At 36.4% G+C, this 16,659-nt stretch overlaps 1 protein-coding gene across 1 annotated transcript in view; it reads left to right on the top strand.

Annotated features, from left to right (window-relative positions):
• The window catches only part of FAF2 (Fas associated factor family member 2), a 57,516-nt gene that overhangs the window by 32,685 nt on the left and 8,172 nt on the right, over nt 1-16,659 (top strand). Inside the window, exons 3-9 of the mRNA XM_006923178.3 lie at nt 6,733-6,867; nt 8,363-8,439; nt 10,947-11,085; nt 12,700-12,785; nt 12,883-12,974; nt 14,506-14,683; nt 15,964-16,136. Coding sequence (XP_006923240.1) covers nt 6,733-6,867; nt 8,363-8,439; nt 10,947-11,085; nt 12,700-12,785; nt 12,883-12,974; nt 14,506-14,683; nt 15,964-16,136 — 880 coding nt within the window. The remainder of the gene's footprint in view (nt 1-6,732; nt 6,868-8,362; nt 8,440-10,946; nt 11,086-12,699; nt 12,786-12,882; nt 12,975-14,505; nt 14,684-15,963; nt 16,137-16,659) is intronic.

A 16,659-nucleotide genomic window follows, 5' to 3' on the forward strand; every position in this document is an offset into this window, starting at 1 on the left:
AAACTTTCAATTTTAAGTCTTTAAATATGTTGAAAAGGTGAAGATTTATGATCAAAGTTATAAAATCATAGAAAAGATAGTGACCATATCTCTCAGTATAGTGCCCCTCTTTTTTTTTTTTTTTTTAACTTAATGGCTCTTTGGGAAAACTTGTTTTTTATATATTTGGTTTGTAATCAGATACCTTAATGTGAACCTTCTTATTACATATTTTATAGTTTATTCTTTTGGATTTTCTAGATCGTTGCATCATCTGCAAATCAGTGTTGTTTTTCAATATATGGATCTTACTTTTTTTTTTTATTTGATTATTGAATTGGCTAGAACTTCAGATAATAATTTTAATAGCAAACATCTTGTCCTCACTATAATTCTTGTTATGTTTTATTATCAAGTGTGATGTCGATTGTACTGAGATAGATCCACTAGAATGTAAGTTTCATGAGAGCGGAGATTTTGTTTTGTTTTGTGTTGTTTTGTTTTGTTAACTGCTGTATTCCTAGTACCTCATAGGCTCAAATATCTGTTGACTGTCCATTCTTGGCATCTTAATAGTTTATATCAAGAGTGGATATAGAATTTTATCAAACACCCTTTTATGTCTGTTGAAATTACTGTTTTAATTATGGTGTGTTACGTATAGGCTGCTCGATTTCTGAAAATATATTCCAAAGTGATACTTAAGTTTTTCAACACCTATTTTTGAGCAATTAAATTTTAGGTTCTGGCATTATACCAGAGAATAAGGCTAAGTCCCTACTCTCATGGAGCTTAATTCAAGATAATTTCAGTTTGTAATAAATGCTATAAGTAAGGTGAGCGTACGAAATGTAACAGAGAGGATCTGGGAAGTTACTTTTAATAGGGTGGTCAAGTGAGGACTTTCTGAGGAGGTTATGTTTGAGCTGACACCTGAGTGATGAAAAGGAATGATAAATGTGAAAATTGGGAGAGAAATGATGTTTCCTCTGTATGACATTTTGTGCTGTCTCCTTGTTAGATTTTCATTTCAAGAATATGCTGGCTTTGTAAAATGACTGACTTGATGAAATGAATTGAGATGTATAAATAGCATAGGTTTGAAAACTTGTTTCTGCCTGTTCTCTATTAACTTTTTCATGTTTTCCCCATAATTCATAATCTATTTGTTTCTTACATCTTTGTATCCGTTCATAATGTTATCCTCTCTTCTCATTTTTTAAATGTTTATTTTCCTTTATAAAAATGAGATTTGCCAGAGACTGGTTTATTTTATTATTTATTTTGTTTTTATGAAAAGTTCTCATATTTATCAGTTCTCTCTTTTATTAAGAAATTCTGTCTTTAATATATTTTCACGCTTTTATGGGTTTATGTTCTAGCATTTTATTTTCTTCTTTACCCTAAGAGTTACTGAGGAACAGATTTAGAATTCCTAGAAGCTTGCTTTTTTTGTTTTTGTTTGTTTTATTTCATATAAGTATCTGTCGAGGTCCTTGTAATTTAATAACTTTCCATTAATATTAAATAATACATATTTTTTGATTATATATTTCAAACTTAGAGAAAAATGGAGCGATAAAGGGAACAACCATGTATCTACCACCCAGCTCTTGAAAGCCAGACATTTTGCAATACTAGTTTCAAATTTCAAATTTCTTTTAAGCATATTAGATAAAACCTAAGCCCCATGTAAATTGCTTAAATGTTGTACCCCTTTCTTTTCCATCTTTCCCAGAAGTAACCACAGTTAATGACTAGGTGTTTATCAAGCAATGTGTTTTTTGTGGGGTAAAAGCTTGGTGTCTGTATTCAATCAAGCTTATTAAATGTACAAATAAAATGTTTCCTTTTTCCTATTAATGGACTACTTGACATGATGAGCTAGAATATGTTTTGTTTTGTTTTGTTTTGTTTTGGTTGACCTCACAGATTGCAAGGACCTTATCAATTTACTATCCCTTTTTTTTTTTTTTTTTTTAAATTTTCTACACCTGCAGCACCTGGTCTTCCTAGATGATCACCCATCCAAGTACTAACCAGGCGCAACCATGCTTAGCTTCTGAGATTAGATGGGATTGGGCTTGTTCAGGGTGGCATGAAACTTCTTGATAATCATACTTGAGATAACCACGTTTGATATTTTAGTGCATCATATGTCCTTTTAGACTTTCTCGGTTCTGTAGCCCAGCTTATTGTGCTGATGATAGGTGTATACCAACTAGTCCAGTGTTAATAACAGATACGCCGAAGAGAATGCTTGCTTTTTGTGCATGCTATGGAAAGGCAGTACGTGATGCAGATAAAATACACTAATAAATTCTGTGTCTATTCGGTGGGAGACACTTTTCTAAGTTTTATATAGTTTGTTTTATTTGACACGTAAAGACACATGGCTGTTAGAACTTTCTTGTGATATCTTTTGTTAATACCAAATGCTGCTTTTTGCTTTATCTTCTAGTTTGATTTATTAATATTGCCTCCTGCTTTATTTATTTCTTGGTTTACAATTATCTGGTATAATGTTAGCCATCCTTTAATATGAAATGACTTACAAAAATATTAAATGCACGGGTATGTGCATACCCACACAGGCAAAGAATTCTAAAAAACATAAAGAAGAAAATGCTCATCCTTAATCCCATCACTTCATGGATAGCTAGTGTTAAATTTTAGTGTATATACATGATATCACCTTATATGTAGGATATAAACCTAAAAGCAACAAACAAACATGACAAACAGAGACTCATGGACATGGACAATAGACTAGTGCTTACCAGAGAGGAGGGGGAGGAGGGAGGTAGATAGGGTAAAACGGGTCAAATATGTGGTGACAGAAAGAAATATAACTATGTGTGGCAAACATACAATGCAAAATATATATATGACTTACTATTGAATTGTAACAACAAAAGAAAGTCTGTTGAAGGAAACAAACCAATAAGTCAGTGATGACAAGAAAGGGTTTATTCTAGGGGAAACCTGCACACTGCACACTCTGGGTTTCTCTCTTCTGAATGAATAAACCAAATTTTTACTGATTCTTTTGATAAAATCCCAATTTTTCCCAAAGTACTTTATCTGAATGAGCTCTGCTGTGAGCATAGAGGCAAAGCTGTAAATCACTTGACACCTGGCCACATTTCTTCAAGAATTTATTGTTGTTTCTGTCTTTGTCGTTGTTTTAACAAAGCACTGAACTGTCTTTCCTTAATCAAAACACTGTTAGATACTTTAAAAAAAAAACAACAAAATTAAAATTAATTTGGTGGATTAGAAAAAAATTTTTTTAGTGTATATTCTTTCAGACTTTTATGTTCATTTATATGGCTATGCAGATTTATATATAATTTTCTTGTCACACAAATGAGATTATGCTGTATTTATAGTTTTTTTCACTTTAGTCTTAGTAATTCATCAAACATATAACATAATTTTAGTTTTAAAAAGTTCAAGCAGGCCTTTGAGCCACTCTTCTCTTGCTCAGGCCTGCTTTCATGTCTGGCAGTGTAATATTGCTTCTAATAAAGCTATTCTCTTCTGCTGTCAAAATAATAAAAATAAATAAATAAATAAAATGAAAGATTCAAGTAAAGCCAAAGATGAAGTGTGAAAAAATACCACTCATATCACTTCCCTACCACTGTTTTTCAGTCCTACACACATAGTGTAGCAATATTAACAATTTCTTTTGATTTTTTTCAGATATTTTTAATCCAGTCTAAATACATATATATGTATATTTTTCTGCAAATAAACCAGAGGTTATCAAACTTTTGGATATCAGTCTTAAGAATTATTGAGAGCCTCCAAAGGGCTTCTTTTTATATGGGTTATATCTATTGATATTTATTACCATATTGCAAATTAAAATTGATATTTTTTTAGTTTATTAAAAAAAAACTATGTTAACATAATTGAAAACAGCTGAATTTTTGTACATGCTTCTTCCTTTAATCTGTTGTGATACATAATTTTAGTTGAAGTATGTGAAGAAAATCTGGTTTCACCCACACACGAAGTTGAAAATGGGAGGAGTATTTCAGTAGCCTTTTCAGATAACTGTAGGTATTCTTTGATACTATGGTAGCTTCTTAAAGGTTAATTGCAACACGGAATTTAAAAACCACATCAGGGAACTTTTCATCCTCTTTTTTGTTGAAGTCTGTTGGTCTGTCTTAAACTTTGATCTTTTACCAGTGCATGATTTCATAACTTCATGCATTGGTTATTTGGAAAATATTGGTTCACTGAATTAATCTTCCAAATGTTGATGCATTTTACTGTATAATGTGATTTGTTAATAGCACCACCAAACTTATCAGAGAAGCCTTTAAAAGGTATTAGGAAACTGTCAAGCTTACAATGGCAAATACAAGTTTTCTACAATTCTGTAATTTTTGCTTGAAAGCTCTAATTTTATAATTGACGACAAATGCTGTCGGTTGTGGTTTTCAAATAACAGCTTTGTTGATACCAAACAATTCACCCATTTAAAATGTGAAATTTGATAGTTTTTAGTATATTCATAGAGTTGTATGCAGTCATTATCACAGTCAGTTTTAAAACATTACATAATTTTTTAGAACATATTGAGAACATCACCCCAAAAAGAAACCCCTTAACCCTTTAGCTATTACCCTCCTGCTCCCATCCCTTCTACTCCCCTCTCCCCAGCCTGCTCCTAAGCAACTACTAAGCTTTCTGTCTGGATTTTCTTCTTCTGGACTATTGTATGAATGGAATCATATAGTATGTGGTCTTTTGTGACTGGCTTATTTCACTTAACATGTTTTCAGGGTTTATCCACGTCATAGCAGGTATCAGTACTTCATTGTGTGTGCGTGTGTGTGTGTGTTGTAGTAAAATATACATAACAAAGTTTACCATTTTAACCATTTTCAGTGTACAATTTAGTGGCATTAAGGACATTTACATTATTGTGCAACCATTACCATTATCTATCTTCAGAACTTTTCATCATCCCAAACTGAAAGTCTGTTTGAAAATCAAAAGTAATTAAACAATTACTTTCCATTACCCCATCTCTACAGCCTCTGGTAACCACAGTTCTACTTTCTATCTCTCTAAAATCTGACTTTTCCACTTAAGAGTGGAATCGGACAATATTTGTCCTTTCGTGTCTGCCTTATTTCACTTAACATACTGTTTTTAAGATTTATCAATCAGTTAATCAATAAAAGATTTATTCATATCCTAGTATGTTTCAGTACTTTATTCCTTTTTATTGTCAAATAGTTTTCCCTTGTATGAATATATCCGTATCCTTTCATCAGTCGATAGATGTTTGGGTCGTTTCCACTTTTGGCTATTATCAGTAATGTTGCAGTAAACATCTGTGTATGAGTTTTTGTGTGGACCTGTGTTTTCATTTCTCTCGGGTATATATCTAGGAGTGTGATTTAGGGGTTCATCTTCATTCTTTTGCATGTGGATATCCAGTTGTCCCCGTACAATTTGTTGAAAGACTATTCTTTCCTCATTGAATTGTACCTTAATACTCAAATACATGAACTAACTATAGGACTACTTGGAGTTAGCTACATTGCAAAGTGTAAAGCCAGCTGTGAAGCTTAGAGGGTACATGGGTCCTCCAAAAGACCACCCTCACTTTGAGAGCATCTGCAAGTTCAGGGAGTTTCCAAAAACCACTCTCAAGTTTGGTAATTCACTAGAATAGCTCACTGAAAGCTATTATCCTCACAGTTATGGTTTATTGCAGAGAAAAGATACAGATTAAAATCAACTAAAGGCAGAGATACATTGGGCAGAGTCTTGAGTTCCAGACACAAAGTTCTGTACTCCTCTCATGATATCAGGACACGTTACCCTCCTGGCATAGATGTGTGACAAGATGCATGAAGTCTTGCCAACCAGTAAAACCCACCTCAGCTTCAGTGTCCAGAGTTTTCATTGAGGCTTTGTTGCATAGGCATTATTGATTTGATTGGTTGCCTGAGATTGAACTCAGTCTTCAGGTTGACTGATAATGCATTACCCAAAGTCCCCACCCTCAATCACGGGGTTTGGTTTTTCTGCTATGGCCAGCCCCACCCTAAGATTTGGTAACAAAGACACTCCTATCAGGTATGATATATCTAACAGAAGTCAAAGGCAAAGACCAGACTTCTCTCAGGTTAAGACCAAATTTTTGTTACACTGGGACAAATATTCATGTTCAGGGGCAAAATGGAGACAGGAGTGAGATTTTTTTTACTGAGTATCATCTGACTACTGGGAATTGTATCAGGATCTTTATGTATGGTCCTCTCATTAAATTTTCAAATCAACCCTGAGCAATATCATTCTTTCACTTTGCACATGGAGAAACTGAGGCTCATAAGCCAAGCAACTCTTCTGAGTGGTGGAGCTAGGATTCAGACCTGAGTTTCTCAACCCCAAAGCCAAGCCCTCCATCGCACAGCCCCCATCAGGACTGCTCCACCGCACAGCCCTAGGTGCACTATCTACACTGTATACTCTCCTTAGGCTTGTACACGTGCCATCTGAACAAAAGCAGTGTGCTTGCTTAAATGGAGCTCCTCTGCTGTGTGAATTCTGGAGCTATCACCACACGTCGCCTCCCACCATAGCAAGTGAACCATATTGCAGTGAAAGTACACTCCTCAGGTGACCTGTTTCAAAACACCAAGCAACAGTTGCCTCATCCCTTCTTCTGAGTTGATTTGAGCATCACAGAAACTCTTTCTACTCTGTTTTCCTTTTCAGGCTGCTGTACAGGACAGACTGAATGAGCAAGAGGGTGTACCAAGTGTTTTCAACCCGCCTCCATCCCGACCCCTGCAGGTTAATACAGCCGACAACAGGATCTACAGCTATGTTGTCTCAAGACCACAGCCAAGGGCAAGTTACTAATTTCATAGCTGGAATTTCCCCTTTTTTATAAGTCCATTCACTTGGTTTTGTTGACCTCTGTATAATGAGAGCAAAAGAACTATTCAGAATGTAAACCTGTTAGCTAGACTTGGCTCCTTGGTGGATTTTTTGGGTTGATCATTTTTCCTTGATTCCTTAATAAATTGATACAGTAAGTATCTTTTTTTTCTTTTCATTTCTTTGCCAGTTATTTGAAAAATTTTATGTACTGTACACACTAGTTTTATTTGCATATCTAAAAGTGTTTGCTACATGTTTAATAGATCTTCCACTTTGAAGTTAGAATGTTTACTGAGTTCTTTTTTCTTCATTTTACTTAATTTTAAGTTAATTCTAGGGAAGTACTTAGAGCCTTAGCCATATCTTTGAAATTAGTCTTGAAGAACTAAAGACAAGGAGGTAGTTCACTTAAATTTCAGCAAGCCTTTAGGAATGCTCCAGTGTACCTGGTAGTTTGCTTTTGGGGATCCAGAGATGAATCAAGAGCTGATCCACCCCCTTCACATTGCTGACTGCCTGATTAAAGACGTCACATGTGTGTACTGATAATGAGCTCTGGAAAACTTGTTGGAGTTTCTCTTAGAGTTACACTCACCTCTTATACTTGTGTTTAGAACTCCAAGAAAGCACTCCCTTTAACTTTGCAGGAGTTAGAATTTCCTTCATCATGATACCTTTTTATGGGTTACTTGACATTGTTTTAAAAATGGAGTTTGTAAGTTGTCATTTTTGGATATTTTGAAGTAGAAGAGCAGATTCCTAGAGCTATTGTATGGCTCAGGGAGTAGTCCTGTTAATGCCCAGCGTGTCCTCAGTTTGTTTTAGGCTTGATGCTGTTTGGGACCCTAATGAGGCTTCAGAGCTTCCTGGCTATGGACATAGGAAGGGTCTTGGGTTTACACAATGTGGTGTCAAAGAAATGCTTGTAAACTGTAGAGCCAGATATATATGCTAGTTAATAACAACAACAGCAGTAATCAACATCGTTAAAATAATAAGTAACATCATTGCTAAGATTAGCAGCAATATAGGGATTTACAATTAGGTTAATATGATTGTCAGTTATATACAGATGTCCAAGGTAGTAATAGTGGTTATCTTTCTTGCTATTTCTATATACCATATTTTAATGTGTAAATCTGAAAAAAAGAAAGAATGAATATTTATGATTTGGGAAGGAAAACTTGCAAATGAATTTGATAACTAATGTAAGTAGCCACAGAAAAAATGTTGAAGCAGATTTAATACAAAAATTATGTGATAACAGGAAAATATTAGAGTATTAGATTAAATGAGATCAAAGGCAGTTAGTCTTTTTGAAGGATGAGGTGGCCAGGAAGAGGGAACTGTATTGCAAAAAGATCACATGAAAGGACAAAGCAGAGTAAAAATCTGAACCAGCCATTTTGTAAGGTATTAGAGATTGAGCGAATGGTATCTAACATTGTTTTTGGAATTTCAGGGGCTGCTTGGATGGGGTTATTACTTGATAATGCTTCCATTCCGGTTTACCTATTACACAATACTTGATATATTTAGGTACGTACCTTTGTATTTGTGTTAGTAGCAAGAGGGTAGATAGACTTTGGAGCTGAAACGTAGACTAGAATAAAGTTTATGCACTATCAATTTTGACTTGCCAGTTTGTCATTAGATTGAATGAATACTCTTTTCTAAACAATCTTTTAATATAGTATGAAAATATTTTAAATTATACAACATAATAAAGATGTCACGAAATGGAATTGTTTTAAAGTAGTCTTGCCTCTCATTTTCAAGAATCAATTTACCTGCATATGTTGTTATCCTGCTTTCTCCCACCATCTTTGTCACCTCTACATTCCCTAGTTAATCTTCACACCCTTTCCTTTCTAACCTCCATTATCTGTGAGCTTCACACTCCTTGTAACTTTTATCCTAAACCATCTATAACTTCATCTGACTACTTATAATCCCAACAAATTATTTTACTTTGAGATTACTTTTCTCTAGATATCTCCTACAAGTTTCACCTCTCTAGACACTCCAATACAATTTTCTGTCTGTACTACCAATAGATTGCTGACACTGGATCCCTTCCATATGTGTACCCCTTGCTTCACACCTTAACGTTTCTTCTTGCTTCCTTCATGTACCTTTTAAAGAGCTCAGCTCTGGAAGCTACAGAGGGGCCAGGACTAGAAAATGTCCAAGGGGGCCCAAGTTGCTGGCATATCAGGCTTGGGCTGTCTGGTCTAGAGTTCAGTAGTAGATGAACCCATGCTTAGGCTTTATGGGGAACTGAAACGTCTGTGGGCATCCAGGCAAAGAGATGGAGCTAGGAATGTGTGGTCTGGGTCTTGTATATAGGGCATCATGTACCTCCCGCCTAATGTGGGATGGCCTTTGCCTTGCCCTAGGAAGCAGAGACCAGAGGTGAGGACCCAGCAGCTGCAGAAGTGTAAGGATCAGACAGTACCTATACCTTGGCCACTTGGCGTTTTATGAGACTACCTGCTTAATGGCTTCCTTGCTCTAGCAAAGTTCTTAGGGGTCACCAGTTAACCAGTTAGTACTCTTCCCACCCCTATTTTACTTAAGAATGGGCATGTTAAAACCTTAAAAATCATAGTGAAGACTGAGTTGACATCTCTATTTTTTTAAAAAGCTGATTGTCGTAAATTATGTAGGCCATGAAAATGTATCATAATGAGAAATAAAAAAGTTAAAGCCTTTATCCATTCATTTATCAAGGTGAAACTTAGAGTAATAAAATAATCAAAAATAATTTCAGAGAAAGTTATGAAAACATCGATCTTCTAAAGGATTTCTAACCACTCCCTCACATACATAGCTTCTTACATTTGTTTCTAATTTGCTCTGGAATGTTTGTGTTAATCACTTTGATTTGATTATTCTGGAGAAAATCCAGGTGAAATTGTTTACACATGGAATTTGAGGGGATAAGGAATTGGCTCAAGATTTGGTAAGAAAAGTCATAGTTTAGTCACCTTTTCTGTACTGAAAATTCCTCAAGTTATATGAATATTATTTTCCTTGGGAAAAAAATGTGCATGGCATGTGTTATTAATTTTAATACAACTGTATCATCCAAACAATTGTTTAATATTATGTAGCACATTGATTTATCAAGCCTCTGCCCCTTTAACTTCTGTGGAAACTGAAAGGATAAATAGATGGTACTATACAAATATGATAAGATGGACTCTTTGGAAACAGATGTGTGGTAACCTTTTAATGGCTGCCAGGTCTCCAAATCTGCCAGTGTACTCTAGATCAGTTTTATAATTTCCTCCATGGATGACATCAACCATAAATCACCAAGCAGAATTTACTTGCCACTTTGAAAGGCAAGTAAGTCATGACTGCCAAGTTCAGATTTCAAGTTCCTGTCCGTAATTTGAATAGCTTGGGAATATGCACTAAAACAGAAAGGAGAGGGAGAGGCAAATAGGACAGCCAAGAAGAAACCAAGCTCTGTTCCAGACCAGCGCTGTCCAGTAGAACTTTTTGTGATGATGCACATGATCTATAAGTGCACCATCCAGTGTGGAAGCCATTACCCACATGTGGCTGTTGGGTAGTTAATGTGACTAGAGCGACTGGGGAACTGAAATTTTTATTGCGTTTTATTTAATTATTTTAAATTTAGATAGTCATGTAACTAGTGGCTCCTATATTAGACAGTGCCATTCTAGAGAGTCTAGGGACACAGCTTGACCCGTGGTCTTTTTGGTTATTGTATCTTCCTTTCCCAGTTCCTCTAACCCCAAATTTTTCTGCAAAAAGCACTCAGGATTTGTTTAGGCCACTGTTGGAATTACAGTCCTAGTAGTTTGAATTCTTGAACAGGCAGTGGAAAAACACTTGGTGCTTTGCAGCTTTTTAGCTAGACTGTACTCTTAGGTTTGATGACCCACTCCCAGACCATTCACCTCCTTTTGCTGCCATGCCTCTGGCTGTGGTACAGGAATCTTTACAAACTGGTCCACTCTGTATACACGACAGTAAGTCGATTCATATGATATTTATTCCTTCTTCCCCAGGTTTGCTCTTCGTTTTATACGGCCTGACCCTCGCAGCCGGGTCACTGACCCTGTTGGGGACATTGTTTCATTTATGCACTCTTTCGAAGAGAAATATGGGAGGGCACACCCTGTCTTCTACCAGGGAACGTACAGCCAGGTCAGTGCCACAAACCGTACAGACGCCAGTATATTGACATGATTCTATCTGCAAAGGGAAGGATAGCCCAGCACTGATTGTGTCATTGTTTCACTCAGAACCTTTAAATAGCTTCACTGTTTACAGCGGGGGAGAAATCAAGAAAATAAATCAGATGTTTTAGCTGAGTCCTCCTTGATCTAATCCCAGCCTCTTTTTGAGGTCTTTCTTGTGTAACTTGTTTCCCCAGTACCTGAGGTTCCAGCTAAACCGTTTCCTGAACAAACTGTACTTTCCCATCTCTGTGCCTTTGCTTTTACCTTTCCCTCCACCTGCAATGCCATACTCACATTTTGGCTAATTGGAATCTTACCCATCCTTTAACCAGTTCATGTCACTCCCTTCTTATGTCCTTTCCCAATTATTGTGCCCTACCCTGACCCGCCTTGCAATTTAAAATAGTAATCTTTTCTTTTGTGCTTTCATAACTTTGTTTTTAAGTTTATAGCAATTTCACATTCTTCTTTATGTTTTAGTTAGTTGTGTCTGTGCCTTCTCTCCATCCCAGGCTATTAGATCCTTGAAGGTAAAGCCTAAAGTCTCCTTCAATCCCTCACAGAGTTGAATTAAGGGTATAGACTATAGACTCAAGACAGCAGATCTCATTCAACTCAAACCACGCAGACTTTTGACTTGCTACCTCAGGGGGTGAAAATTAAGAGGTCTGTGGGAATTAGGCATATCTTTGCTAGAGAAAAATATGGAAATAACACTGTGAATATAGGCCAAAGGGTGATTCTATTCTCTAGCTTCCAGGATTCCTAAATCTATCTGGAGAAAAAGAAAGATGCTTACTCTTGCTTCCTACTTTGATTCTCTCTTACATCTGCTTTTTCTCATACTCTCCCTCACTGGCTGCTCTTACTCAACTCAACAAGTATTAAGCACATACTATATGCCAGGCACTGTACTCAGTGCTAGAGATACTGAATGAGAGAGGCACTTCTCATGGACTCTTTGCTGTGATCTTGAGAGAAGACCACCATTGGTCATTCAGGAAATCATAATTGAATTGTAATCTCAGGATTATGCAAATGGAAAAGCATACACAGGAATCTGAGGCACTAGCCTGGTTGTTGAAGATCTTTTAAACCCCATACTCTAGAATGCCTTTGGGTCCCATAGTCCCTCATCCCTGCTTGGTATATGGCCTGGGATCATCTTCACAGTATTTTTTATTTACAAAGATGTTATAGCTGTAAAGTGGCAAAATCCTCACCTTTTTCACATGGTCAGACTCTCCCGTTTTTATCTTCCTTCATACCATAGGAACACCTGACTTCTGTGATTTGTTGGGGACTTTTGTCAGCCTGTCTACTTTCATGTGCTTGATACAATTTAAATCCTTACAACACTAAAACCTTTTTATTAAAGCTTGTTAGCATAGACTTTGTATAGGGATAAAAATGTCAGGGGTATGAAGGTAGGAGCCCAGCACTCTGGTTTCTTTCTCACCTTTTTCTTCATTTCTCCTTTTGTTCCTGTATATATAGCTTTATCCGTTAGGACCCTTAGCCTAATTAAAAGCTCAGGGCACAGTCATCATAATAATTAGCGATCTTCTGTTTCCCACAGGCACTGAACGATGCCAAGCGGGAGCTTCGTTTTCTTTTGGTTTATCTTCATGGAGATGATCATCAGGACTCTGATGAATTCTGTCGGTAAGTGGATTGATTGTTTTCTTTCTCTTTTCTGACCTTATCTGCTGAGACTTCGCAGTGAGCAAGTCCTTCTCGTGTCATTTTCATCTCTCCACAGCAACACCCTCTGTGCCCCTGAAGTTATTTCTCTAATAAACACTAGGATGCTCTTCTGGGCATGCTCCACAAACAGACCTGAGGGCTACAGGGGTAAGTTGTGTTTCATTTACCTCATTGTGATAGTTGGGATGTCTTTGGAATGATCTGGGAAGGCTTGTCATTTATGGTATGATGATTCTGTGCTAGATACTATGCTAAGTTGCTATTTATACATTATCTCATTTAATCCTGTCAGCACTCCTGAGAGATGGGAGTTGTATTACCTCCACTCTATAGTGTAGGAAACAGGTTCAGAGAGTCTAAGCCCAGTCCAGGATCACACAGTTAGCAAGTTTTAGAGCAAGCTCAGGTCTGTCAGACTCTAGCTTGTTCTTTTTAATTTTTTAATTACGGTTGACATTCAATATTATATTCCTTTTAGGTATACAGCATAGTGGTTACACATATATATTACTTATGAAGTGATACTACAATAAGTCTAATACCCATCTGGCACTATACATATTTATTAAAATATAATTGACTATATTCCCTATCCTGTACTTTACATCCTTGTGACTATTTTGTAACTGCCAGTTTGTACTTATTAAATTCTTTCACCTTCTTCCACCCAGTCTCCCAATCTAGCCCATTCTTTATAGTTAGCCAGAGCCTATTTTATTCTTAAAAACACCCAGTCCTGGCCAGCAGCTTGCCTTTAATCTTAATGGACTTCTTAATTCTTACTAAAGAGTTTATTTTCGTCACCAGTAATTTTAATAGAGTTTCTTGTACAATGAGTTAGTTGTTTGAGGACCTTGCTTGCTGGTACAGATTCAGAAAGTTCAGATCTTTGCTAAAAATAACTGAATTAGAGGTAAGTATTTTTAAGACAACAGTATAAGATATAAAGGTAACCAGTGAAGAATAATGTAGTTACTTTGTAGCTACCTCTATTCAGAAACTTTTGAGTGTATATAAGCATACCAGGCCCATGCTACATCCTGAGAACCAGAGATGCAGCAGATGTTTTGCCTGCATCTTGCAATGAGTCTTTATTCCTAGTTCATTTTTAAACATCTGATAAGTTCCTGCAGCATTGTGCCATTCTAGTATGGCTTTGAAACAGAAAAGCTTGCTCCTTTTTGTGGGGAAGAAAAAGACATGGTGAAAGAAAGGGGTTTGATAAGGGGAAGAGAAGACAGAAGATAGTGGAGGTCATCACCAGTAGCATAAGTCTGAGACTTGCAGCCTTGTTCCCTTTAAGCTGGACCCCTTCCACAGGGAAAAATTATGCTAAGCAGGAGACAGATTCTTTATAGATTCTTTCCTGCCCATCAAATAGGCATTGTCCTTGAACTCTGCAGCCTTCCCTAGCATCATCATGATAGCCACACCCCCATCAGAAAAGCCTGTCCTACTCTATCAAATTACCTGGGAATAAGGACACAAATATATAACAAAAAGAAAAAAAAATTAAGAAACTAAGAGGAAAAAGTTAAGACAGAGAATAAATGACACCTCCCTTCTTTCCCAGCTGGGATTATAGCAGTTCTCTATTACTTATTGTGGAAAATCTTAAGAGTTGATCTGTTTTATCCCAAAGTCTTGCCCTTGATCTGTTGGGTTTTCTTTCCGTCAGTCTCACAGGCTTTACGAGAGAACACATATCCATTCCTGGCCATGATTATGCTGAAGGACCGGAGGATGACTGTGGTGGGACGGCTTGAAGGCCTCATCCAACCTGATGACCTCATTAATCAGCTGACATTTATTATGGATGCAAACCAGACTTACCTGGTGTCAGAACGCCTAGAAAGGTACAGGGGATCTAGAGAGACCAGCTATAGGTTTGGGTGGCTGACTTGGGGCCCCACAGTCATGACTTCTCTCTCTTGGGCAACTTTAAAAGTCATGTCTGTTAGTGTTAAAACATTTATGTACTTTGAAATAAATAATTCTCTATTAGGTCATCTGTTCTTAGAGATGTCAGTCAAAAGAAAGGGCTCTGCGCTCAAGAATATATATCATGTCATTTAGAATATTTGAGCCATGATATAAAGAGCTTAAAAGTAACAAATGAGGAATGGATAAAACTCTTTTCCCTATTATATAAGTAATCTACATTACTTGTAGAAAATTTGGAAAACAAATACAAAGATGAGATTTAAAATCACCCATAATCCTACCACCACTTTTAACATTCTGGTATGTATTTTTTTTAATTATATAGACACATAATTCTATATGCATACACAATTTTTTGGAGAGAAAATAGGAAATGTGCCAAAATGTTGGTGTTTTCTCTTTGGTTAGTAAAACTCTGAATAAAGTATTTCTGCATTTTTAGATTTTCTAAAATGTGCATATATGGTTTATTGGTTTTATGAAAGCAACATATGCAAAAATGTAACCCAAAGGGGTATGCACCTGTAAAATATGATCTAATGATCATTTATAACAGTAATACTGTGCTACTTTTTGTGTTAGATTTGAGGAAAAAAGATAGTTTAATTTGGAAAGTTAAAAAAGGAAGGAAAAGCTTACCATTTCTTTTTTGCCAAATTATACCAGGTTAAAGAAATGGCTTGTTCATATTCTGCCATGCTCTGTTTTGGATTACTTTATGGTAGGGTAAAATAGTCATCTGCCAAGATTTCAATCTTTTTACCCCCCAAAATTTCCATTTAAGAAAACACAAGAGTTCTGGTCAAGATGGTGGGGTAGATAAACACTGTGCTCACCTCCTGGGATCACATCAAAATTACAACCAAATTATAGAACAGTCAATCTGGAGAACATCTGAAGACCACCTGAACAGAGGTCACATAACTAAGGATATTGTTGAGACTAGAAAAAAAATGAAGTGAAAGCTCTTCTTTAGATCTCATGGGTGATGGGAAGGAAAAAAATAGTGATTAAAACTTGACATTTAAAGCAGATAGACCCCAACACAACTCATCACTAGCTGTATGTTACCATAAGTGTAAAAAATTAAATTTATGCTTTATTTTCACCAAAACCAAATGGAAAGAAAAAAAGAAAGCCTAGAGCTTTGTGAAATTGCTCTTCTCCTTCTGTACTTTTGACCTGCCTGCAGGGAAGAACGAAACCAGACCCAGGTGCTGAGGCAGCAGCAGGATGAGGCGTACCTGGCCTCTCTCAGGGCTGACCAGGAGAAAGAAAGGAAGAAGCGGGAGGAGCGAGAGCGGAAGCGGCGGAAGGAGGAGGAGGTGAAACAGCAAAAGTTGGCGGAGGAGCGGCGGCGAAGGGTAACAAACCTGTCTATTCCCATGGCTCCCAGACTGGCCTTTTCTTAAGTGTAAAATGAAAAAACTATAAGATGATGAGATTGTGGGGGGGTTAAATTCTCCTTGCCATTTTTATATTTACTACATTTTCATAAAAATATTTTTAAATTTAAAAAATATTTTTAATTAAAAAAATACAACAGTGAGTAAAAGGCGAAATAGCTCTGCTCAGTGAAAAGTAAATAGAGGTAATAAGTGGTTCACAATGCTATTATTAACAGCAGTAATTTTTAAATATTTGTTCTTAGTCCCAGTGTTAGCTCATTTGGTGTTTCATTCATGACCTTGTTTCGTTATGTGTTCCCTCTTGATTATAGCCAGTGTCTTTTAGTCATCCCCTTTATTTCAAAGAGCTAAATGCCTGAACATAGTCAATAAATAATACATGTGATGCAATAGTACTTTGAATTAGGTTGTTTCGGACTCTTCCCAAGAAGTTTTTGTGATATTAATTATTAATTTGTGTTCTGACTGCACAATAGCCC

This window comes from Pteropus alecto, unplaced genomic scaffold (genome assembly GCF_000325575.1).
Source record: "Pteropus alecto unplaced genomic scaffold, ASM32557v1 scaffold78, whole genome shotgun sequence".
In the NCBI taxonomy this organism is placed as follows: domain Eukaryota; kingdom Metazoa; phylum Chordata; class Mammalia; order Chiroptera; family Pteropodidae; genus Pteropus; species Pteropus alecto.